Source organism: Suncus etruscus, chromosome 1 (assembly GCF_024139225.1).
Source record: "Suncus etruscus isolate mSunEtr1 chromosome 1, mSunEtr1.pri.cur, whole genome shotgun sequence".
NCBI lineage: Eukaryota > Metazoa > Chordata > Mammalia > Eulipotyphla > Soricidae > Suncus > Suncus etruscus.
In genome coordinates this window covers 98,099,687-98,126,097 of record NC_064848.1, presented here as the reverse complement: position 1 = coordinate 98,126,097, position 26,411 = coordinate 98,099,687, and the positions used below count along the sequence as shown (strand labels likewise).

General features: G+C 36.1%; 1 protein-coding gene across 3 annotated transcripts in view; it reads left to right on the top strand.

Annotated features, from left to right (window-relative positions):
* The window catches only part of CDK14 (cyclin dependent kinase 14), a 733,148-nt gene that overhangs the window by 504,835 nt on the left and 201,902 nt on the right, over positions 1–26,411 (top strand). For all 3 annotated transcript variants that reach the window (XM_049769012.1, XM_049769019.1, XM_049769022.1), the window contains exon 10: positions 7,154–7,247. In XM_049769012.1, coding sequence (XP_049624969.1) covers positions 7,154–7,247 — 94 coding nt within the window. The remainder of the gene's footprint in view (positions 1–7,153; positions 7,248–26,411) is intronic.

Here is a 26,411-nt window from a genome sequence, read left to right as displayed (position 1 = left end):
GTTCTAATCACAGACCAAAGTGGTGCACTGGATTTAACAACCCCCAACTATTTCAAAAGACATAAAATGGACACGTTTGGCTTTTGAATATTTTGTCTATTTTCTTACTAAAACTCTTACTAAATATTTTCTTATACAGTGATGTTTTTCCCTACTTTTTATCTTTTCTTCTCTTTGTGAGCTGTTCAATAAGGAATTTTTGGTGAAAGAGCCCCTCATTTTAATGCTTATTTTGAACCATGTCATGGGGATTGTTGAACTTGTTCTTGCAGCCTATAACGCCATGTCGCATTGTTCCTTGTTTGCATAGGCACATTAAAATGGGAAAATACTATACATACAAATAAGTTCTTATCTAATAGAGATAGAAACACACAAATCTTGTAGTGCAATGGGTCCTTACACCCTGAACATTGACATAATGACCTGGCACAGGCCTCAGAAGAATGGGCATTCTCCATCCACCCCTGAACGAGGGAAGCTATCTACGAAACATCCAAGGTCATTTGTAACATCATCTGGAAGCAATCCTCTACCAGGGAAGACCCTACCTCTGCTCTGACATTGACCTTCTCAAAAGAGACTTCCCTCAACACTAAGAAGCCTTGACAACAATGAGCTACTTGTTACAGGACAGGGCTCTCTGCATTGCCCTTTTATTGTGAGGTGAAACTAGAGGACACTCTACATCATCCTGACTTCAATTTAGAATATGCAGATTCCAGGATCTTGAAACATGATACCAACAACAGAGATTGTGAAAAATAAAAGTGTATTGGCACTACAATCAATAACTTGGATTGGACAAACTAGTTTGCCTGGAGCCTAGAGATAGTCTTCTGCCAGGAAACTTCAGGGGTAGGGTCTTGTATTTAGGCCAAGGCTTTTCCTTTCCATGTCCCTCATATTTTGGTGGGCCTATGCAAACAAAACTGCCACTCTAACACTGTTTTTTGAGTACAAAGTTATTTATAGCCGATTTTTAGGCATACAATATTCTTTTTTAGTATATTTTTTATTTATTTAAACATCTTGATTACAAATATGATTGTGATTAGGTTTCAGTCATGTAAAGAACACCCCCTTTACCAGTGCAACATTCCCACCACCAATGTCCCAAATCTCCCTCCATCCCACCCCACCCCCACCTGTACTCTAGACAGGCTTTCCAGTTCCCTCATTCATTCACATGATTATGGTAGTTCTCAGTGTAGTTATTTCTATAACTGCACTTCATGAAGTGAGCTGGAAGTTCCAGCCCTCCTCTCATTGTCTCTGGGGATTGTTACAAAGATGACTTTTATTTTTCTTAAAACCCATAGATGAGTGAGATTATTCTGCATCTCTCTCTCCCCCTGACTGATTTCACTCAGCATAATAGATTCCATGTACATCCATGTATAGGAAAATTTCATGACTTCATCTCTCCTAACTGCTGCATAATATTTCATTGTGTATATGTACCACAGTTTCTTTAGCCATTCATCTGGTGCAGGGCATCTTGGTTGTTTCCAGAGCCTGGCTATTGTGAATAGTGCTGCAATAAACATAGGTGTGAGGAAGGGGTTTTTGTATTGTATTCCTGTGTTCTTAGGGTATATTACTAGGAGTGGTATAGCTGGATCGTATGGGAGATCAATTTCTAGTTTTTGGAGGAATCTCCATATCACTTTCTATAGAGGTTGGACTAGACAGCATTCCCACCAGCAGTGGATAAGAGTTCCTTTCTCTCCACATCCCCACCAGCACCGATTGTTCTCATTCTTTGTGATTTGTCTAACACCGTTTTTTACGGTGGGTGCTCCTTTGAGTCTAATCCTTAAAAAAAAAAACACTTAAACTTTTGAGGTAACTTTAACTAATATGCATGTACAAGGAAATGTAAGAAAATACTATGCCTTTAATGTTTAAAGAGTTACATAAGTCTTATGGCCTTAGATTGCTTTGTGTATTGCTAAGAAATGTTATAATGTACTACAATCTGGGGACTTGAGAGACAAAGTAATTGTACATGGGTTCTATTTTATTTTTCTTAATGTTCTTTGGCTGAAATTTCAAAATTAAGGTATCAGCAAGGGGATTTCTTCTAAGAATTCTGTTTATGGGTGATTGTCCTTTCACTGTAACTTTACCTTGTACTCTTACTTTCCATCTTTGTTGTCATAATTAAAAATTAAAAAAATTCTTTAAAAAAATAAAAAATAAAAAAATAAAAAGAATCTATTTCAGAGGTGGCGAACAAGTTCGACACAAAGAGCCAAAATTTTAAATTGTGAGAGTCAGAGAGCCACACCATGCAGTGACCTGCCAAAACAGACAAACACTCACACAAAAGCATCTAATTTTAACAATAATCGATTAAATACATATTGTATTTTACCATTTTGAGTGAGGGTCAAAATCCTGCAGTGATAGTGAGGGTGTGCTGCTTCCTCCACACTAAGAACTAATGGCAAGATGTGACTCAACATGTGACACATGCCCCCACCCACCCCCGCTCGCTGGCCTGTGCAGTTGTTTCCGAGGGATGGGAGATGGGATGACAGGGAGATCTCTCCCCAGAGGTCCCTCCTCAGAAGCAGCAGAACAAAATCCAAACTTGGCAAAGAGCCACAATATGCAAAATAATGATAAGAGGCAAAGAGCCACATTCATTTTGGCCGGGAGTCTCATGCAGCTTGTGGGCCGCATTCGCCACCCCTGATATATTTTGTTTGCCACATTTTTGCCTCTTAAATTTGTACAGCAGCCTCTTTCCAGAGAGTGGGGAAGTTCTCTGACATCTCCCTCAGTATTTGTTTTTCCCCTTGCCCTCTTTACTCCCCTTTTGGTATTCCTATAATTCAGAGATTATTTTGTCTATTTTCATTAAGTACCTTACATTTTATTCCAATATTTTCTCTCTTTTTTTTTTTGAATTCTTTTTTAATGCTGGCTTGTAATTTGTTTTCAAGTTTGTCTATGTGATTCTCCACCTGTGTAATTCTGTTACTATGGCTTGCTAACATACTCTTTACTTCCTTCAGTTCCACTTGTATAGATTCTCTCATTTTCTGAAATAGTTCTTCTTTAAATTGGTTGAATTGTTCATTTCTAGATTGCTTAATTTCACAGGCTAGTGGAAAAAAAAGTGTTGATTTTAGGTTTTCACCTATAAGGCTCTAATGTTTTGGTGGGCTTGAAAATTTGCCAGATGTTTTCTCCACATCCCCAATTGCAGTTGTCTTTTTTAGTTTCCCTATTGTTCTTTGCATTTGGTGGGTTGGAATGATGGAATTTTAGGATGTTTAAGAAAGTGATCGATTAAAAAAAAGATGTTTAAGAAACTGATCGATTGAATTGATTGTATAAAGGTGGCTGTACTTAATTCTGCTTTAGAGGTTATTTTCCTAAACTGTGAGGTCATCTTAGTATGATAAAAATATTACCATCTAGTTTTTAGATGAATTCTGTCTCAGTAAACCACTCAGAATAATTTTATTCATGCAAAAAAAATGCACTGAGCTAATGGAGAATAGTAACAGGGGGATTGAAGGAAAGCAGCAGTAGTCCTTTTATATTAAGTTGAAGGGTTTTATTTCCATTCAAGATTAAAAGTACTCCAACAAAAAATATTCTGCTATCTTAATATGTTGACATATTTTTACTCTTAATTTTTTTCATTTTCTACATTTTACAATAAACCCTTTACATATAAATTTATTGGTTCTAGTAGTACATCATTGTCAAGTATCTTTCAAAACAAACATTGTAGGAAATGCCCATTAGAAATGAATCCAAGACCCTTAGGCAGCTAAGCAAACATGAAGCTATATTAGGTGCCAGCAAAAGTAGTTTTGTGGGTAAAGCTCTTACTTCACACAGGGCAACCCGGGTTCAGTCCCTGATACCTCATATACTCCCCAAGAAACACGATGAGTGATCCCTGAAAATCTATTCAAGAAATAAATTTGTAATCCTATGTTCATGGTAGCACTGCTCATAGTAGTCAAAATCTATAAACTATCTAAATTGTCTGAGTTAAAGAAATTGTGATATATTATACACATTGCAATACTATATGGCTTTAAAAAGGAAAAGATTAAATTGGGGCTGGAGTGATAGTACAGTGGGTAGGGTATTTGCATTACATGCTTCCCACCTAGGATCCATCCTCAGCATCCTATTTGGTTCCCCAAACCTACCAAGAGTGATTCCTAAATATAGCACCAGAAGTAAGCTCTGAGTATGAACATAGTGGCTAAAAAATTAAATCGTATAATTTGCTGTTATCTGGATGGATCTGGAGAATGTTATGCTGAGTGAAGTTTTTCAGAAAGCGAAGAACATATACAAATTGAGTATATATGTATATATACTTATAGAAAGAATCTCTATATGTAGAAAATAAAAAAACTTAATAGGGCAATAACAATGCATAAAGGCAATAGAAGCTGAACCATTCTTTAGTGGGAAGAATGTTAATTGTGGTTATCTATAATAGAAAAAATAATAATCCCTTAGCACAGAGCCAGTAGTAACTAGTATTGGTAGAAACACTGTTCTATCATATTCCAGGGGAGTAGAATGTGCGGTATAATTTTATCTTCTAAGTTGTTCCCAGCTTTATGGAGATAGCACAGGGCAGATCAAGTAAAGGTTAACAAATTTATTTGAAAAAAAAATTGGCAGTACAAGTCAGCTCACTAACAAGCTCAGCTAGACACACAATGCAGGGCAGGGGGCTTTGGCTTCTGATAAGGGTTTTAATAGGCAATGTGTTGTAGCTTGTGATAGGAAGACCAAAGTAAGCCAAAAAGATGGATAATACAGGATATATCAGATATAATAGAGGATATATTCAAGCAAAAAAAGCAAAGTACAGGTAACTATTTAGTGTTAAAGAGATTCATAAAACTTCCGTGAAAAAAAAAAAACAATAGAATGGTAGGCCAGTAATCTTAAATAACTAGCTTTGGCAGAAAAAGTTTAGAAAATTGCCAAACTGAAATTTTAGACCCAACTAGATATCTGAAGCTCTCTCTTTAGAAGCATATCGATTAATCCTGCTGTTGTTTATCAACTCAAGTGAAACTTGTGTAAACCCATCTGCCTACAACACTGATTTGTTAAATTTACCTACCTAGAAGACTGATTTGAAAGTATTTCTTTGCTACTTAGATGGCATTATTTTTTGTATGTAATATAAAGTATTTTTCTTCAGTGATGTTTACTTTGTATACCTGTCTGTTTCATTTAGATAAGACTTATGTGGGGTAGTAGAACTAAGAGTTCTTCAAATAAATTATTTAATTTAAAAAAATTACTAATATCCATCTGTGTTAACAACTAGGGTTGTTCTGTAGACACAGACATCTCTTTTGGAGGGTCTAAAATAAGTCCAAGATTCATGGGTTTGCTGTCCTAGTTAAGTGAGTTCAGTCATAAAAGAAATGCTCCAACTATGCTTAAAGTTTTATTAGGATACTTTAGTAAATGTAAACCCACTCAAGGTAAAAGTTATTTGGAAGTGGTAGATAGGGAGTAGAAATTGTTCTGGAGTACAGAGAGTTTGGAAAAAATACTAAGTTACCTAGGCCCCTGGAGGGTGAGAGTTAAATCAACATGCTATATGTGTTCTGCAGGACGTTTGACATTATTTTGGTGAGGGAAATTATTTGGGTTTGCATGCTATATGTGACTGTGCTCAGGTATTATTCCTGGCTCTTGCTCAAGGTCATTGTTGGTGATGCGTGGAACCGTTTGTGGTATCAGGGATCAGCCAAGATTGGCCTCTTGCAAGGCAAAAGCATAAACTATTTTTTCTATTTCTCCAGCCCCCTGGTTACCATTCTTAATACTTTTGTAATGAATGTGACATAATCATTTACTATCTTAGTCTTCCATTTTACTTCCTTCTAATTTTTTTCTCCCATTCTAGATAGCAATCTATTGACTCTGTTCATAGTATAGATTGGTTGTTCCTATTTTGTTAAGTGCAGATTGCTCTGTTCTAGAAAGGAAGATCTCTTGATGTGCTGGACAGCTAGTTAATAGTTGTGTAATGATTTATTTTACAAAATTATAAAAAGGAAATTGGCCTGGTTTGTTTGAGGAGGTTTTCTGGAAGAGATGGGATATAAACTATACTACATAGATTAGGTTGAATTTCTGTATCAAGAACAAGTGAAAGATGAATGGAGTGCTTGCTATATACTAAAATTATTGATACATTTGTGCTTGGGCATAAGTAGATAATTTTGGATCATTTGAGCCATAAACTCACTGGCTGGGTTACAAACTAGACTGATTAAAACAAAATTTATAAGGTCTGTGCTCATGATCATGTCAGTGAAGTTTATCAATGACTTTTTTTGTGTTTGTCCATGAGTGTATACTATCTGTGATTTTAATAAAGTACTGTATGTGAATAATATGCCACAGTGGTAAGAAGTGGGTCATATGTTATAGGCTATAGAAAAACAATATAGGCTACTGGGTTAAAAATGAGAGCTCTTACAGAAGAAGTCCAATCATTTATGTAGACACCCCTTTATCTACTTGACATTACTAGAGCTTATCTTCCTCCCAAAGTTTTTCAGATGATTTTGATGCAAAGAGAAGTTTGATAATCCCTGTGCAACCAGACTGCAATACATTGGGAGTCTATGAAAATAGGTTGTGAAACTATATTCAACAGTAGTGTGGGGGCTTTCTATTAGTTTTTTTCTTTAATAATTAATATTTATATGTCTTTATATTTAATTTTTATTGTGGTCAAAGTGAATTACAAATCTTTTACAGTAATATTTAAGACACATAATGACAATGAATGAATGAGGAGCATTCTCACCACCAGTGCTGTCCTCCCTCCACCTCTGTTCCCAGCATGCATCCCACAGCTTTCTATTAGTTTTAGGAATTAGTTGACTATTCTGCAAGATAGTCAACCAAAATTTAGTTTGTTTCCAAGTCCATTATAATGGTTTCTCATGGGAGTAGAGACAGATGGAAAGAAAATAATGAGATGTAGATATATGTCATGCAATACTTAGTTTTCATTAAGAATATTACTTATTTTTATCCTTTATAGAATTATATGTCCTAATTTTAAATTTATTTTTCTAAGCAAAACATATTAATGTTTTGTAATGGAACTTTCCTATATTTTCAGGGGAGTTGGCTGCATCTTTGTTGAAATGATACAAGGAGTGGCTGCTTTTCCAGGAATGAAAGATATTCAGGATCAACTTGAACGAATATTTCTGGTAAGTTCTTTACAGAGTAAAGAGTAAAAAAATGTTTTTAATTTATCTTTGTGATAAATTCTATAGTGTTCAGAAAAATTAATTTAAACATATTGTTTGACCCACTTAATTTTAACATTTTAGGGCTTCTGAAAAAGCATTATATATGCTTTGGAATTATGTAAGTTTTGGAATTACTATATATGCATAATATTTCACAATGGTAAGAAATGATAGTATGTAAAAGGAGTATAAGATAGTGGATTAAAAAACAAAGACTGTACAACTTTCAAAATAGTACAGTAGGTAGGGTAGATGCCTTATATGCAGCCAACCCAGGTTTGAACTCAGTCACACCATATGCAAAACCCACAAGGAGTGATCCCTGAGTTCAGAACCTGGAATAACCCCTAAGAATAATGATAATAATGATCTTTAAACAGACATCAAAATAAATTGATTGCTCTAAAACAGGGGTCCTCAAACTTTTTAAACAGGGGACCAGTTCACTGTCCCTCAGACCATTGGAGGGTCCAACTATAGTAAAAACAAAACTTATGAACGAATTCTTATGCACACTGCATATATCTTATTTTGCAATGAAGAAACAAAACAGATACAAATACAATATGTGGCCCGTGGGCCATACTTTGAGGACCACTGCCTAAAATATGAAGATTTTTAGAAAAATGTAGGAAGTAAACAAAGAACTTCCAACAGTTCTACTTCTTGGCTGGCATCTACCCTCCAAAACAAAAACATGAATTGGAAAGTATGTATGCATTACCATATTCATTACAAAGTCTTATAACTAGAGTATGAAAACAACACAGATTTTTATGAATAGAGAAATGGATCAAGAGTTTGTGGTATATAAAATAGGGGGATATTATGCAGCTGTAAGAAAATATAGATTATATTATTGTAGTAAAGTGGATGGATGGGGCTGGAGCAATAGCATGACTTCTTTCCCTAAATTAGAGAAAGTAAAGAACTCGGGAGGCAGTATCTTTAAAATAGAAATACTCTGTAAATAGTGCCTCAGCGGGTATTTAATCACCCCTTCCTCCAAGAGAAGTCATGTTGGTGGCAACTATTCACTTGAGAGAGCATGAGGAGAAAGATACTTTGTTCCCATCTTTCTTTCAAAACCACAAATCTTGTTTCATCATGTAAAGCACATCACACACATTCCAATTGAAATGCATTCCATACTGTACCTAAGTAAGGCTCCTTCCTTAAAATCATCAAGTTTTCATAAACAAGAAATATCTGAAAACCTACAGAGCCAAGAGAAGACAAGGGATATATGATAGCTTAGTGTAAAAGCAATATCCTGAATGAAATCCTGGAACAGAAAAAGAAATTTAGGGGAAAACTAGTAAAGTCTTAGTAAGTGCATTTTAGTTAATATTAACTAATATACCAGTGTTTCTTTTGTGATGAATGTACCATTTTCATTTTAATAATAGGGAAAACTGGTGAGAGATATAGAGGAAAGATGCGTATTACATTTAAATCTCATGAATAAATAAAGAAAATATGTTCTGGAATCAGACCATCTAGTTTATTGGTGACCATATAGTCACCTCGAGCAAAAGATTAGTGATTTCTGAGCTCTAGAGTTTCCACAGGTGAAATGAGAGTAATAACACCTGTTTCACAGATCATTTTAATAAGTAATTGAAATGTAAAAGAAATAATACAGGGGTTAAGATGCTTGCAGTCAACTAAGGTTTGATACCCAGGTTTGATCCTCTGGACCATATGAGGTCCCCTGAACATTGCCAGAATTGAGCCCTGAGCACAGAGCCATGAGTAAGCCTTGACAGCTGGGGGTAGCCCAACACCACACCACCCCTTCTATAGGAAATAGTTCAGTTAATGTACATTTAATGCTAGTAAAATGATGCCCGGCATCTAGTAAATATACCTTACATAATTTCTTGTTGTCTTAATCTTTTTGTTTGCTTTGGATCATACCTAGTAGTGCTTAATTCTGGCTCTACATTCAGGATCACTCTATCCTTTGTTGCTGTTTTTATCAAATAACTTTTTCATTTAATTTAATTTTTAGGCCAAGTAATTTTTAATATAATTTTTATTTTAGTTATAGTGGCTTACATATCGTTCACAGTAATATTCCAGGTACATATTTACATTAAATCAGGGGGATTCCCACCACCGAATTGTCTCCCACAACTGCTCCCATCCTGCCTCCCATATCCTCCACTCTCCCCACCAGGGGCTGCTAGAATGCATGGTCCCTTCTGTGTCTAGTTTATTACTTAGTGTATCAAGCTTGCCACAAATAGTGGGGGGTGAAGTTAGGGCAGAAAGGGACAACTATGACAATAGTGGTTGGAAATAACCACATTGGACAAGAACTAGGTGCTGAAAGGAGAGAGAGTGACATGCTTGATACCCTTTCAGTAACAATATTGCAAACAATAATGTTTAAAAAAGAAAAACTGTGTGTGTGAGAACGAGAAATAGAGAGAAAAAGAGAGAATGTTTGCCACAGAGGCAGGCAGGGGAGGGGCAGTAGAAAGGGAGGACATCTGGGGACACTGGTGATGAGAAATGTGCACTGGTGAAGGGTCTTATATATTTTATGACTGAAACTCAGTCATGAGAAACTTTGTAATTGTGGGGGGAAAGCTGTATTATGAACAACCTTGTAAACCACTGTGTTTAAATAAAAGTTCTTAAAAATCTGAAAGAAATATTAGATGTGTCTATAGAAGTAGAATACAAAAATAGGTGTTCCATCAAAATATAGTTAATTAATATTTTAAACAGAACTTCAATCTTGGTTATTGAGACCTTTTTTTTTTTTCCAATTCTGGGCCACACAATGGGTGGTACTTGGGAGCTAGTTCCATTTTCTCCTGTGTTTGAGACTTGGCAGTTCCCAGAGGACTGTGTGGTCCTGGTAATTGTACTCAAATTTTATGCATTCTTAGCATTTGATCATCCCTTTGCCTTCTCCAGGTCTAATCAAAGTTTTGTCTTAAATATTCTTTTTACAATGTTAGTAATTTATGATAGGTTCTATTTTGTTAGATTTGCTTTTCAGGTGAAGATTTTTCTATTACTTCTTAATTTTATGGCAGTAGTTTCCTAATTTTATGGGCATTGTGAGACCTTTGAGCTATTAGTAGGCTTTTAATAAATCACAGAAATGAATTATCATATATTTCTCATGGGAGTCTTGATACATTGAGTACTATTTGCTTTTGTTAGAGCACAGAGACCCTTAAAGGCACAAAAGCATCATGATTGATGGTAATAACTCTCATTTACTCTAGTTATCTTACATTTGTAATGCTTTTTACAAGTAAAATATCCTTTTATAATTAAGAGATAAAGATCTCCATCTATATTAAATTGCTGCTTTAAAATTAAACAACATTCTGCTTTACTCTCAAGAATTAAACATGACCTAAAGAGAAAAAAGAGATCTACAAACTTCTTTTAACAGTAAATGTTATTTTCTTAAACATTTTAATTTCTCCACTAAATTATTTAATTTTGAAAATACTAGCCTTATGTCACATTAAAGAGATAGACTTTTCAAGAATTATGTGATATTTGAAATAAGAAATTTTATCATGCCTATATTTTGTCACTGAGAGAAAAATGACTTTCTTTGGTGGCCTTTAGTGCATGGTATGAAGAGGGATGACTATTAACATGAGGTGAAGTCTAATTTCACAAGCTTCTCATACAAAATTTCCAGACCCTTTTTTAAAGGGACTATTTTGTATTTGATCTCTAGTAAAGTATTTCCAAGGATATAGTAAGCTTTGAAGCATCATAAAATATGCCATTACTTAATTATATGGTTTCTTACTACAGGGATAAAGTCCATTCATTCCCCTGTGAGCAATATACAGAGAGGTGGTTAATAAATTTGAAGCACAAAATTATGCAAGATAAATAAAAACATTAACCCCTATGTACAGTCATCATTAAAAATATAAAAAAGCAACAAAATAAGTCACTAAAATCATTTTATATTTTTGAAAGATTTTCATTTTTTCCCCTTTCTCTTCTTTGATAGAAAGGAACAGTTAACATTTTTAACAAGTCCAGTGAATTCATTTCTACAGCATAACTGCTTAATATATACATATATATATATATATATATAGTTAACTGGCAATGCTACTGAGGTTTCACCAATAAATCATTTTCCTTTTAATAGTGATGTTCACATGCAAGAAAGAATTAAAGATGATGGGATTTTGACAAACTGTATTCACAATAGTTTGGATTATCTGGTGAAGGGCATCTATTTCTTTAAACAATAACTCTGCTCTAGGTGTAAAGAGTAATTTATTTCACTTCTTCAGCATTAGCTTTTTTTTAATGTGGCATGACAGATTTTATTCATCTGCATTAGTTGCAAAAAATTACCTGGATGCATTTATCCATGTAAAAATACAGTTAAAATGACAAAATCAGAATGTTTAAAATATAGAATTCTAATCATATTTTCTTTTTTTTTTTGTTTGTTTGTTTTTTGTTTTTTGGGCCACACCCGGTAACGCTCAGGGGTTACTCCTGGCTATGCGCTCAGAAGTTGCTCCTGGCTTGGGGGACCATATGGGACGCCGGGGGATCGAACCGCGGTCCGTCCAAGGCCAGCGCAGGCAAGGCAGGCACCTTACCTCTTGCGCCACCGCCCGGCCCCCTAATCATATTTTCTAAGCTAGAAAAAGAAATATCCTTGGTTGGACCATGGGAATATGCCTCTCCCTCACTGCACACCAGCTGAATAAATGGCAAAGAGTCCTTGCACAGCTGTCGAGACCTTTGGCAGATGCCTCTGGGTTTGTGTGGCTCGTGGCCCACTGTAAAAGTCATGAGAGAGGGCTTGGCTCCCATCCATCTAGGAAACTCTCCTTACTCTCCATGCCTTTGAATATTGATAACCCTGAGGATCTCACCTTTCCTTGTCACCTGAGTCTTCTGACTTGCTTGCAGTGGAATTTTATCCACCAGTTAGTTAATCCATCACACATTATTTGATTGCTAATTTTTCAGATATTTCTGTTCTCTGTACATATGTCACTCAGAGTTTGAAAGTGTGTGTTTGGGGGATGTGAATAAAACCACATGCAAATTTGAAAGACACTGACATGAGTCAATTCCTTCCTTAGTTTTGAATTTTTTTTTTTTTTTTTGCTTTTAGTGGATTGTCTCTAAAGGCACATTCTGTAGATACAGTTATAGTCTTTGTTTCCCCATCATGACTCTTTCCTGGATCTTACCTGGAACATTGCCCAGAGACTTCTTCATTGCCTAAGGCAGCTAGATAGAATATAAGAGCAAGCTGAAACCTCTTCCTTTGGCAGTCATTACCATGTAATCAGATGTAATCAGTCATTTTATTAAGATGGAATATTTTATCACACATTTCATCATGACATTCATTATAGAACCTACTGAGGTTATTTCTTTTTGTGTATTTGCTTTGGGGTTTGGGGCCACACCTTGTTATACTCAGGGATTACTCCTGATGCTGCTCCAACATTACTTACTGCTGTATGCAAGTGACCATATGGAATGCTGGTGATTGAATACAGATTGACTGTGTGCATGACCTGTAGGTCATTTCTTTCATACTTCTGCACCACTTTGTGGTACAAGGTACAATGGGGATGTATAGAAATTGTGTTACTCTGATAATGGTACACTGAAAATCAAAGTGGGATAGTAAAACGTATCCCATATCAGAGGATGAGGGAGATCTTTCAAAGGGCTGACTTTATCGTTTACAGGCTAGAGGCTTGAGTTCAACCTCTAGCACCACATAGTCATCCAAGCATCCCCAGGAGTGAGCCCTTAGCCACTTAGCCAAAAGTTTCTCCTGAACGCCATGAGGTATGGTCCAGAAATAAAAAAGAGGAGATAAAAGAGAACGGAGTCACAGATAATTATTTAGCAGTTTATTTGTAGATGCAAGATCCATTAAAAATAGAAGTAGTTTTATCAGTCAAAATTCTGAAGTCCAGAAGTGAAATATTGAATTCTAATCTTGGGCTTTTTGTTTGTTTGTTTCCCTCAAAATTCTACCTTTTCTAATTTGATAATTGGTCTGGTGTATGTAAATAAGAAGAATTGGCCTAAATGATTTCAATAATGTCCTGTAGTGCCATTTTTTAATTCTAAAAATACATTGTACGGTAGGACTATAATCATTGAGGTAGGTTTTAAAGGAAATCACTAATGATGCTTTTAACTATTAAAAGTATTGAAGATCCTTTCTGTTTTCTTTATATTTATTGATAACTTTGCTTCCTGTCATCCTGAAATAAATGTATGTGATTAGTTATGTCAACTATGATACATGTAATTTTAGTAAATTTATTTTTTAAAAAGTATTGAATATCTTAAGAGTTGTAAGGAAACTGGGATGGCAAGTTTGGTGAAGGAGTGCAGTAAGAAAGTTTTCTGCGATAAAAGGAAAACTGAACATTGATATATTGGGAAGTTTTGTTTTGTTTATCATAAGAAATAAGAAGATAGCAAAGAACTTTCAACAAGGAAGGGATAATATTAAAATGTAGTTTAGCAATATTAAGTCAGTATGACAATGATAAATTCAACTATGCAAAAATTGAGACATAGCTTAGCAATCTATGGTGAGTGAAGGATATTGGAATACTAAAAAGCAGTGTATGTATATATGTTTATATATACATATGTATTATTATAGTGTATGTATACATATAAGGTATGTATGTATATACACACACATTCCAGAAATTTAAAACAACGCTTAACTTGATGCCTCACTCTTATTAGTGAGCCCCTTAGAACTATATTATTTTATTTTATTTTTGACCTTCCAAGTGTTGTTCAGGATGTCTGGAATCCCACAGACTGTTGAACCTGGGTCAGAAACATGCTAGGCATGTACCCTGACTGCTCTACTATCTCCATTCCCCTCCACAGACAATTTTCAAATCAATATTAGAAAAAGAGCAGGAGCAAAATAAGTTAAAATATCTCTAATTCTGGATCAAATATCTCTTTTAATCTGTTAGTGTTTTCTTTGATCTTGCCAACAGGCATACCTAATTATGTGGTGACAAGTCTTTTTCAGTATTTAGTTGATATAAAAATGAAAACAGCCTGAAAAATGGAAATAACAGGAAATCAATAAGAAAATCACCATTTAGAGATAGAGTTAAACATGTATGCATTTTCTTTTGTAGGTTTGACCATTGAATTAATAATGAGCATTTTATAAGCTTTGTGCTTAGCCTTCTCTTTTTTTGCATTTTAAACTAATATATCCTTGAAAAATAATACTATTCTATAATATCTTCTAAATGCCCCCAAAAGTGGTACACTAAGCATCACATATAGTTACCCCTTTCACTTCCACTTATATTTTCAACAGAGATTATTTTTTAGCAACTATGCTGTTCCAGGTATAGTGGTAAACCAACAAGTTCAACCTTTGCCTGCCTCAAAATTACTGACAGCTGGATTATTATTAGAATAGCTTCCAGAAAGTCTGGGAAGTCTAATATAGCTGGGTTATATTAGAAAGATATTAAAAAATGTTATGATAACATCTTGGATAGAAACAATTCAGAAAAGGAAGGAAAGTAAAGATAACTTTGAATTTTAAACTTGGGAAATGAAATGGTCTCTGGTGTTATCAGGGTCAGTAAAAAAAAATGGTGAGGAATAGAAAATAGCTGAATGGACTGAGCACTTGCTTTATATGCAGGAGTTTGATCTCTGGTATTACATGGCTCCCAAGCACTGAGCTGGGAACTACTGAGAGTGATCCAAGAACAACAAACAAAAACTAATGAAAATTAAGAATAAGTTAAATTGAAAAGAAATTTTCAGTAAAGGGATATGAATAAGGAACTGAAATTTCTACAATATTAAATGTACCTGGTGGAGATTTTCAGAACAAAAATGGGTAGAAAAGGAGATGAAAGATGAGGCTCACAGGATCATTCACCCAAAGGACAGGGTGTTGATTCCCAAATCATAGTAGTTCTTGAATAATGAGAAGGGAGGAGAGAAATACAATGAAACATTGTATTTGCCTTAACCTTAAGATGAGGAGCATACCAGGAGAAAATGAGTACAGCAACACAAAGGTCTAGGTAAAGGGGCCAAAGACAGTACTGGGGTTGCCTTACACACTGGCAACCCTGGTTTCATCCCTAGGTCTACATGGTTCCTAGTCCTACCAGGGGTGGCCCCGGGAACTAGTGGATAGACCCTGCCCCAAACCATTGGGTATGGCTCCCAAAGTCCTATTTCCCAAACAACAACAAACCAAGAAATTATTATAAAGAAACTGAAGTAGCTCATTTGGGAACCAAAATATTTTTTATTGAATTATTCTTTTTTGGGGGGGGGTATTTTTGGGCCACACCCAGTGATGCTCAGGGGTTACTCCTGGCTATGTGCTCAGAAATTGCTCTTGGCATGGGGGACCATATGGGACGCCAGGGGATCAAGCCATGGTCCATCCTGGGTCAGCCACTTGCAAGACAAATGCCTTACCACTGCACCATGGCCCAGGCTCCTTGACTGCATTATTCTTATATTTACAGTTAATGTTATTATAACTGCAACATGAGAATATTTTTATTAAATTATTTTTAAGTTATTCTTTTCTTTTTTTTTTTTTGGGCCACACCCATTTGACGCTCAGGGGTTACTCCTGGCTATGCACTCAGAAATCGCCCCTGGCTTGGGGGGACCATATGGGACACCGGGGGTTCGAACCGCGGTCTGTCCTATGCTAGCGCTTGCAAGGCAGACACCTTACCTCTAGCGCCACCTTCCCGGCCCCAGTTATTCTTTTCTTAAGCAAATAATGAACATATGTTTACAATAAATAAAATAGTCTTTCAATACTGGGGAGATAGACATGCACAGGACATAGTCTCTGCTGTCCTGGAACCCTTATTCCTAGCAGGAAGAGAGATACCAGGCATTTCAGTATATAGAACTACTCCAGAGTGAGTCTGAGTAATACTATTTTACATGTGTCTTCTGCAGAATAGTTTTTATCTAGATAGAGGACATAGATACCAAGGGAACTGAGCATTCCAGGAAGCTGGATGCAACTTGTGTGTACTTAATGACACTTGTACCCACATTAGGATTATCCAGCCTGGAGTTGGTGATCACACTTTCTATTGTTTTGTGGTTATTTCTAATATACTTATTACCTTGACTTCTGGTTTTCTGTTTTTGTTTTCTTTGGGGGGGGGTCATACCCAGCTGTGCTCAGGGGTTACTCCTTGCTCTATGCTCAGAAATTGCTCCTGGCAGGCTCGGGGGACCATATGGGATGCTGGGATTCAAATCACCATCCTTCTGCATGCAAGGCAAACACCTTGCCTCCATGCTATCTCTCCAGCCCCATTACCTTGACTACTTATATTAATATTGTTTTCTCTTGGGGGTGTTGTTCCCAGGCAGTGTTTAAGTGGTCTCAGAAGTCAATCTCGGTAATACTGAGCCCCAAGGCAACTCTAGTAGTGCTTGAGGGTCTTTAGGGCTACCCCTGGAACTACTGGGTATTTGAAGAGTATGTAGTTCAATGGTACAATTCTAGTCCCTGCATATGCAAGTAAAGCATCCCTAACCACCCAGCCATTTCTCAAGTACCTAAACTATGTTCTTATTTGAAAATTCTGTTTTGTGGGAAGCATTAGATTTCAGGATTTGGTCTGGGGAAACTAGTTTAGTGGTAGAGCCCTTTCATTTGTGTTTGGTGATCTGGATTTTATCCCTGAGACTGAAAAAATTTTAAATCAATAAATAAACGACAATCTGTTGGTATTAGATAACATATTGAGTCAACAGAGACTTCCTTTACCTGCATGTTTCAAAATGAAATTATGTTACATTTTAGATTTGTGATTCCTAGCTTAGTTTATAAAGAACATTGTTATAGACTGAAAAAAATGGGAATTATTGCTCTTTTGGAGATAAGTCGATGTTTTAGAGATCAGAGAAAGACTTCCTCATGTTGAAAGGGAGCCAGGGAGAGTCAGAAGTAGAAGAATTTTAAGAAAATCTGTCAGCATCATCTAACATTATAGAGAGGCCAGTGTAAGATAGTGTGAACAAGTCAGTGATTTCTGACATGTGAAGGAGTGTTGGATAGTCAGGTGAATATGTTTAAATAACAAGATATAGGGGCCAGAGAGATTGCACAGTGGTAGGGTGTTTTCCTTGCAAACAGCCAATTCAGGACGGACAGTGCTTCAAATCCTGGCATCCCATATGGTACCCCGTGCCTGCCAGGAGTGATTTCTGAGTGCAGAGCTAGGATTAACCTCTGAACACCGCTGGGTGTGACCCAAAAACAAAACAAACAAACAAAAAAAAAACCCAAACAGAGATAGTCTAAAAAAAATACTAAATAATTTCACAATAATGAGTAAATATATTTCATGATAATATAGGGTATTTTCTTAAACAAGTTTTATTATTGAAGAACAAGGACAGAGATAGTATTGAATCCTAATATGCTTGGCATCACCAGGGCTCACTTTTTTTTTTTTGGTTTGTGGGCCACACTCAGTGACGCTCAGGGATTACCCCTGGCTATGCGCTCAGAAATCGCTCCTGACTTGGGGGACCACATGGGACACTAGGGGATCGAACCGTGGTCGGTCCTAGGCTAGCATGGGCAAGGCATACACCTTACTGCTTGTGCCACTGCTCCAACCCAGGTTAATTTTGAAGTGATCTTATAACCACCTCATAACTCTGGTTTCTGTTTTAAACATTTGACTCAAAGACTCAAATTGACAGCAATAACCATTTTTTTTAGTCACCTCTCAAAGTTTCTGGGTAAGTAGTTCAGTAAGTGTAGTCCTGGTCTCTGAGTCTTTCTGGGCTTCACACGTGGCAATGGCAACAGAAAAAAGAAATTGAATTAGTTGGGGACTACTAGACATCTTTATGTCACAATGCTGAAGCCCCAAAACTGTTCCTTGTGGACAATGATTGGAGTCCATGAGTACATGCTCTTCTGGCCTATATGACAGCTGTATGGTTTCCTGTAACTCAGTCTCATAAGACAGGCAGAATGACTTCAATAAAAGTAGTCACAAATCCTCAGCCAGTGTCAATGGAATGGGGCCACAGACCTCAGTTTTATATGGCAAAAGTATAAAAATGCTAATGGTGTATTTTAAAACTGCTTTATAGAACACATATTTACTAGGGAGTTATCACTAAGTTGAGCACTGTAAGGGACATGGAGTTAGGTTTAAGGACCTAGAAAATCATGCAGGAATCCTGGGTTCAGTCTTTGTTTTTTGGGCCATACCTAGTGATGCTTAGGGATTACTCCTGGCTCTGCACTCAGAAATCTCTCCTGGCAGGCTCAGGGGACCATACGGGATACCAGGAATCAAACTAGAGTCTGTCTAGGGTTGACTGCATGCAAGTCAAATGCCCTACTGCTGCTGTGTATCCCTCCAGCCCCCTTGGTTCATTCTTAAGCACCACCTGGTTCACTGTGAGAGGGGCCACTGAGTACTGCACTAGGACCAGCTCCTAAGAACCACCATGTAATACTTTCTCCCCAACCAAAAAGAAAAAAAAAGCATCGTAGGCAAAATAAAGAAAAACCTGGGAAAGTTTTTATCAGGTTTTTAAATTTCTTGTTCTTTTTCCCATACTCCTTGCAGCTATTACAGTTCTGTTTCCCATGGTGTGCTATGAAAGTATGGATTGGTGTAGAGTGTTGCTTCATGGGTCATGAGATCTCCAATTTTCTCACCCTCCTTTTCTTCCATTTTTTGGACTAATAAGTTCACAGATGTGTCAGACTGAAAAAAGATAGTGCAACACTGCCATAGTGTGATACTTCTGAGGCAAGTGGAGAAGTGCTTCTAAACACATTCATTCCCAAAGTGTGAGCCATAAAGCAGATTTCATAACTCACATTCTGTTTTATCTGAATTTTGTTTACAAAGTGTTCCATGTATATTTTTTATTCTTCAGAATTTCACATCTCATGGTAGGGCCACATCACAGATAACTCATCTCCTGTTTGTCAAGGCCTTGTGTAATCTCCCTTTAAGTGTGGACTGGACTCTAGAGACTTGTGTCTAATGGGTAGGCTGTCCCAAAAAATATATTAGAAGTATGCCCCTCAAAGTATATAGATTAACTTCTGAGAGTTGATTGCAAAATGATTGCTGCATTGCTGTTCTTTTCTCTTTGCTCATTATTGTTGGCTAATTGACCAACTCTGTGGATATCCAACAGCCATATCTGAACTGAATGGTAATCTGGTGATCTCCTTGGGACAGGAAATTGATGTTTTCATTCATTAAATGGTGGAAACTATGAGATTTAGCATTAGTTATGCAGAGGAACCATATGAATATTTGCATCAGATTACAGCCATCGTTCACTCTTTAATTTCTATCTTTTTGTTTTGTTTTGGTTTTGGTTTGGTTTAGGGGTCACTCCCAGTGATGCTCATGGGTTACTCTTGGCTCTGTACTAAGGAATTATTCCTGACAGTGCTCAAGGGACCATATGTAGTACTGGGGATTGAACCTAGGTTAGCCGCATCAACCACAAACATCCAAACCACTGAACTCTCTCCTAGCTCTTTTAAATGCTATCTTATGAGTTTGGTATACTTTCCCGAACAATGGAAATTGTGGGGTAATAGTTGTTTGCTACTTAAAACTTCCAGATTGTGTAGCATCTTGTTCTACTGCAGTAGACCTTTGATTCCATGACAAGGAATGGGTAGGTATTATTATTCTTAAATTATAGTGAGGTCACTAACTTCAGGACCTTAATAAGTGCCAGGACTGAGATTAAATCCAAAATCTGCTCTTTCACTAAAGCAACTGTTTTGTTATGTGATTATTAGCTAATTGATTTGGCTTGGATTTGTAAGCAGGAGTGGGCAATATCAAGAATAATTTTAATAGGTTCTCAATCTACAGTCCTAACCCCACTTTATCCCTCTATATCTTCTGCACTCAAACCTCAGTGGATGGGACTCTAGGAAGTCAATGAAAGAAGCCACTGTTAATGAACCTCTTGCTTGAGTTCATTTACCTAAAGTATGAATTTCTTTGAAATGATGTACTTTTAAGTTTCTGACACTCTGCGAAACATAAACTTAGAGCACAAACATCCTATCAAGAAGCCAGAAATTCTTCTAGAAGGACTTCTCCCATTTTTGGCTTGTTTGATTTTTGCCCCATTTTATTTTATATTTTTTTCTTCAAACAGAACCACATAATTTAAACCATCTTATCTCGCCTCCCAAATTGAGGAGGAAATAATGGAGGGTACAAAAACCAGACAGTCGTATGAACATTAAGTAGAAATAAAAAAAAAATGATCAGACATGCTAGACACAGAGGGGACCACTTATAATAGCAACCCGGGTGGTAAAGGAGGGGGATGTGGAATGCATACTGGGAACAGGGGTGGAGAGAGGACAACATTGGTGGTGGGAGTGCCCCTGATTCAATATCACTATGTACCTAAAAAAATTACTGTGAAAGATTGTAATCCACTTTAGTCAAAATAAAAATTACCCCTCCCAAAATAAAAAAGAAGCCAGCAATTCTTGATCAAAGTGGTGGAATGTTGTTTGTTGCTTTTGGAGAAGAGGATTTGGGTACCTGACTCTGCTGAACATGGATGTTACCTCCAGCAATAGTTAGCCCGGCTGTATGTCTGATGTTTCTGTGCTTAGGGCTGGCAAATGTAGTACTGCTCCAGCCCAGAGGTTTTTGGGAAACTTCTGTGCTGTTTTGTCTGTAATTCAGGGCTGGCTGTGTTCAAGGGGCTAAGTGGTACTATGATTGAGTTTTGGGCATCAAGTATGCAGTTCATTGATTGAACTATCTCTACAACCCAGTCTTATGGGCATTTTATAGAGACACTTTGACAGCATCCTCAGACCTGTCCTTATAATCACTATAGTTGCAGATTTCTTTTTCTACATTGTATTAGTATTAGCTGGCTATTATTGAAATTGTGTAGACAGCAAAGATCTACAATCAACAGATCAAAGCACCACAGCTCCTTATCTGACTTGATCACCTAATTAGCATTTTGTTTCCTTCCCTCATTTTGTAATCAGCTCTTCCTTCTGCGTGAGGGATGAGTTCATATAAAATCTGACCGTGGATCATGATCTGATCAAACTGCTGCATGGAAATTTCTCCTCAAAAAATTCTATCCCAAGTTTATCTTTCATGTCTCATACTAATTTGCTGTAGTAGGAAATTTTGGGTATTTTTCTTAGAATAGTACCTAAAATAAACTGAGGCTAGTGTTAATTTTGACTCTAGATACTAAAATGGTCTCAATACTAAAAGTGAGTTTCAGGTGCCTGGCTATATGTTCTTCTCTAGGACAAGTATTTAAGATAAGATTAAGTTTTTCAAACTTTGCCATTCCAATCGATCATTGGTCAGTTCCTACTAAAGATTCTAGAATTGACTTAGGCATTCACATTCTGAGCTTTTATACTGGCCATGAATTTATCTTCTCTCTTTATATCTTCACTTAATATCTTTATATCTTTCCAAATATTAGGAATGCTTTCCCACCTGCTGTGTTTTTTTTTTGTTTGTTTGTTTTTTGTTTTTTGTTTTTTGAGCTAGGTGATGCTCAAGGGTTACTCCTGGCTATGCACTCAGAAATTGCTCCTGGCTTAGGGGACCACATGGGGCACTGGGGGATCAAAAGGTCCATCCTAGGCTAGCACGGGCAAGACACTTTACCCCTTGCGTTACTGCACCGGCATCACCTGCTAAATTTTTAGCTGAATTTTTATCCTGATTTTTCATTGAAGATTCACACTCCTTTGGGATCTCATGGTTTATTTGCTCAAATCCTTGTATCTTCTCCCTTCAGTTTTGAGCTTGTAGTGCAGTTGTTTTTATCTCATTTCTCAAAAAAATAATTTAAGTTTTAGAGGGAGAAAATAATTATTTATGCAAATCAAGCAGTTAGGCTTTGATGCTACAGAAATACTGACTAATGATGATAGGATTAGTAGAGAGAATTCAGCAATTCTGAACCTTCATTGTGTTCTTTTTTTAATGCACTCTGATAGAAGTCTGTGGGGATGACATTAAGAATCACTTTAAAAATTAAAGATAACTTTCCTTCCTTTATTTGTTTATTTTAAAAAAGATGTGAGCTCATAATTTCCCTTAGTCTCTTTTTTGCAGATCTAAGAGTATGTAAATCAATAATGACAGATAACATTAGCATTAAGATACAGGATTCATTTTACTGAAGCTTTGTAGAACAAATTATTATCAATTGGCTCTAAGTAAAGTTCACTATGTTTAATTTTTGCCAAGTGAAAATCACTGAAATGTATTATTAAGCATTTTTTCAAGGATAAAGTAGGTTCATATATTGAATTCTGTCTTATTCTCAGTACACTGAAATCACTTAAATATTGCTTTCATACAAAAAATATGATAAATGCACATTTAAATCTGATTATTGACTCTTGGGATGTGACTCAATTCATTCTTCAGTTGAGGTGATGATGATATATAAGCCCAGAAGCAGACTTCACTGGAGTTTTAATTTGAAGGAATTTGGCCAAATATTTATTGAACTTTCTTTTTATTATCTAGTGCCACTCTGAAGTAATCAGAAACTAAAGATATATGAGAACTGAATTTTATTGTAGATTCCTTTGTAATTTTCTTCCTTATATTGAAAATCATTTTCAGGCATTTTGAGTAATATATAAAGTGGTTTATCTTACAAGTTTGATATTCCTAATCTACTTTAATGTTGACTTGCAATAGAATGGGTTAACTTTAGTAAAATAATAAGACTTGTAAAAATTGAAATGACTATTTTACAGTGTTGTCTTTTAAATATTAAACTTAATTTTGTAAACAATAAAATATCCTGTTACATGATAAATCTCTGTACTTTGTGTTGTTCATTTTTGCAAATGAACCCGAGATTGTTCAATAAAATAAAATCTATTCGGAAAAAAAATAGAAGAATTACATAATATTGTCTACATAATCCAGTTTCTACTAAGCCAAGAGGGAAATTGTCTTTATAAGTTTTTTGTCTTCTTTTTTTTTTAACTTTATTTAAGCACTATAATTGCAAGCATGATTGTAGTTGGGTTTCAGTCATAAACAGAACACTCCCCTTCACCAGTGCTACATTCCCACCATCAGTGTCACCCTACCTGCTCCCCCACCCCTGCCTGTATTTGTGACAGGCATTCTACTTCTCTCATTCTTTAACATTGTCATGCTAGTTGTTTGTGTAGTTATTTCCCTAACAGCATTAAGCACTCTTTGACTCTTTGTGGTGAGCTTCATATTGTGAGCAGGTCATTCTGGCCCTTCCAGCCCTTAACTCTATTGTTTCTGGGCCTTATTATTATAATAATGTCTTAAGTTTTCTTAAAACCCATAGATCAGTGATTCTGTGTCTATCTCTATCCCTCTGACTTATTTCACTCAACATAATAGATTCCATGCACATCCATGTATAGGAAAATTTCATGACTTCATCTCTCCTGACAGCTGCGTAATATTTCATTGTTTTTGTATATCACAGTTTCTTTAGCCTTTCTTCTGTTGAAGGGCATCTTGTTTCTTTCCAAAGTCTGGCTATTGTAAATAGCACTGCAATGAATATAGGTGTGAGGAAGGGATTTGTGTATTGTATTTTTGTGTTTCTAGGGTATATCCCTAGGAGTGATATAGCTGGATCATATGTGAGTTCAATTTTCAGCTTTTTGAGGAATCTCCATATTGTTTTCCATAAAGGCTGGACTAGTGGCATTCCCACCAGCGGTGAATAAGAGTTCCATTCTCTCCACATCCCCCCAGCACTGATTGTTCTTGTTCTTTGTGATGTGTGCCAGTCTCTGTGGTGTGAGATGGTACCTTATTGTTATTTTGATTTGCATCTACATGATTATTAGTGATGTGGAACATTTTTTCATGTGTCTTTTGGCCATTTGTATTTCTTTGAGAAAATGTCTATTCATTTTTTCTCCCCATTTTTTATGGGGTAAGATTATTTTCTTTTTAAGTTCTGTCAGTACCTTGTATATTTTCGATATTAGCCCCTTATCTGATGGGTATTGGATGAATAGTTTCTCCAATTCTGTGGGTGGCTTTTGTATCCCAGGCACTATTTCCTTGAAGGTGTAAAAGCTTCTCAGCTTAATATAGTCTCATCTGTTTATCTCTACTTCCACTTTTTTGAGGAGTGCTGTTTCCTCCTTGAAGATGCCTTTAGTTTCAATGTCATGGAGTATTTTACCTATGTGTTGTTCTATATACCTTATGGTTTAAGGCCTGATATCAAGGTCTTTAATCCATTTGGATTTGACATTTATGCACAGTGTTAGATGGTGGTCTGAGTTTGCTTTTTTGCAAGTGACTAACCAGTTGTGTCAACAGCACTTGTTAAAGAGGCTTTCCTTGCTCCATTTTGAATTTCTTGCCCCTTTATCAAAGATTAGTTGATTGTATGTCTGGGGAACATTCTCTGAATACTCAAGTCTTTTCCACTGATCTGATGATCTGTCTTTATTCCAAGATCATGCTGTTTTAATAAATATTGCTTTGTAATACTACAATTTAAAATTGAGGACTGTAATGCCTCCCATATTTTCCCCCAAGGATTGCTTTAGCGATTAGTGGGTGTTTATTGTTCCAAATGTATTTCAGGAGTATGTGATCCACTTCTTTGAAGAATGTCATGGGTATCTTTAGAGCAGGGGGCTTTTTAAACAGGGGGCCATTTCACTGTCAAACTTTTAAACAGGGGGCCATTTCACTGTCATTCAGGCCATTGGAGAGTCTGACTATAGTAAAAACAAAACTTATGAACAAATTCTTATGCACACTGCATATATCTTATTTTGCAATAAAGAAACAAAACAGATACAAATACAATATGTGGCCCACGGGCCATAGTTTGAGGACCACTGCTAGAGGGATTGCATTAAATCTGGACAATGCTTTGGAGAGTATTGCCATTTTAATATCATCAATCCTACCAATTTATGAGCAGGGTATGTATCTCCATTTCCTTATGTCCTTTTTTATTTCTTGAAGCAGACTTACATAGTTTTCTTTGTATAGGTCTTTCACCTCTTTAGTAAAGTTGACACCAAAAAATTTGAGTTTGTGGGGCACTAATGTGAATGGGATTGTTTTTTAATGTTCATTTCTTTATCATCCCTGGAGTATAAGACAGCCATTGACTTTTACGTGTTAATTTTGTAACCTGCTACTTTGCTATATGAATCTATCATTTCTAGAAGCTTTTTAGCAGTCTTTTTGATTTTCTCAATATATTGTCATGTCATCTGCAAACATTGAGAGCTTGACTTATTCCTTTTCTATCTGGATGTCCTTGATAGCTTTTTCTTGCCTAATCACTAGGACAAGTACTTACAGTACTATGTTGAATAGGAGTGGTGAGAGAGGGCAGTATTGTCTTGTACCAGATTTTAGAGAAAAGGTTTTTAGTTTATCTCCATTGAGAATAATATTTGCCATTGACTTGTGGTAGATGCTCTTAACTATCTTCCTGAAGAGATATGAATAATATTTGTAGTACTTGTTGACAATATTTTTGCCTGGAAATGTAGCAGAAGCTGGGTATGTGGGTCAGAGAGTTTAAGAAGTATATAAAATGCGACACTCTGAAACAACGGACTTAATAACTAACAGGCATTAACAAGTTGGGGCATTAAAAACCTACAGTCAATGCTTTAGGGGAGGTTCTTTAGCCTTATTACACCTGAACACTAGAACGTGTCCTGCATACCATTGCAGACCACTGCATCCACAAACTGAGATTGATCCATAGTATGGTGGCTGAAAACCACTTATTTTGCCGGGAGGGAGAAATATTGAAGGACATCCTCTTTCTGTATATTTAATGTGGTATGAATTTATTACAATAGGAATATTCTTTTGATATGTCTATATAATTTTATTTCAAAAGAGGTCAGAAATTCTATAATATATTTTATGTCATGCAAAACACTAACTTCAGTAGAAAATAATGAACCTTTTACTTTTAAATGTTAAGAGACTTATAGTTTATGTTAAGAAATATCTTTTCTAACTTTAACTTTTTTATTATTAAGCAATTATTTTTGAC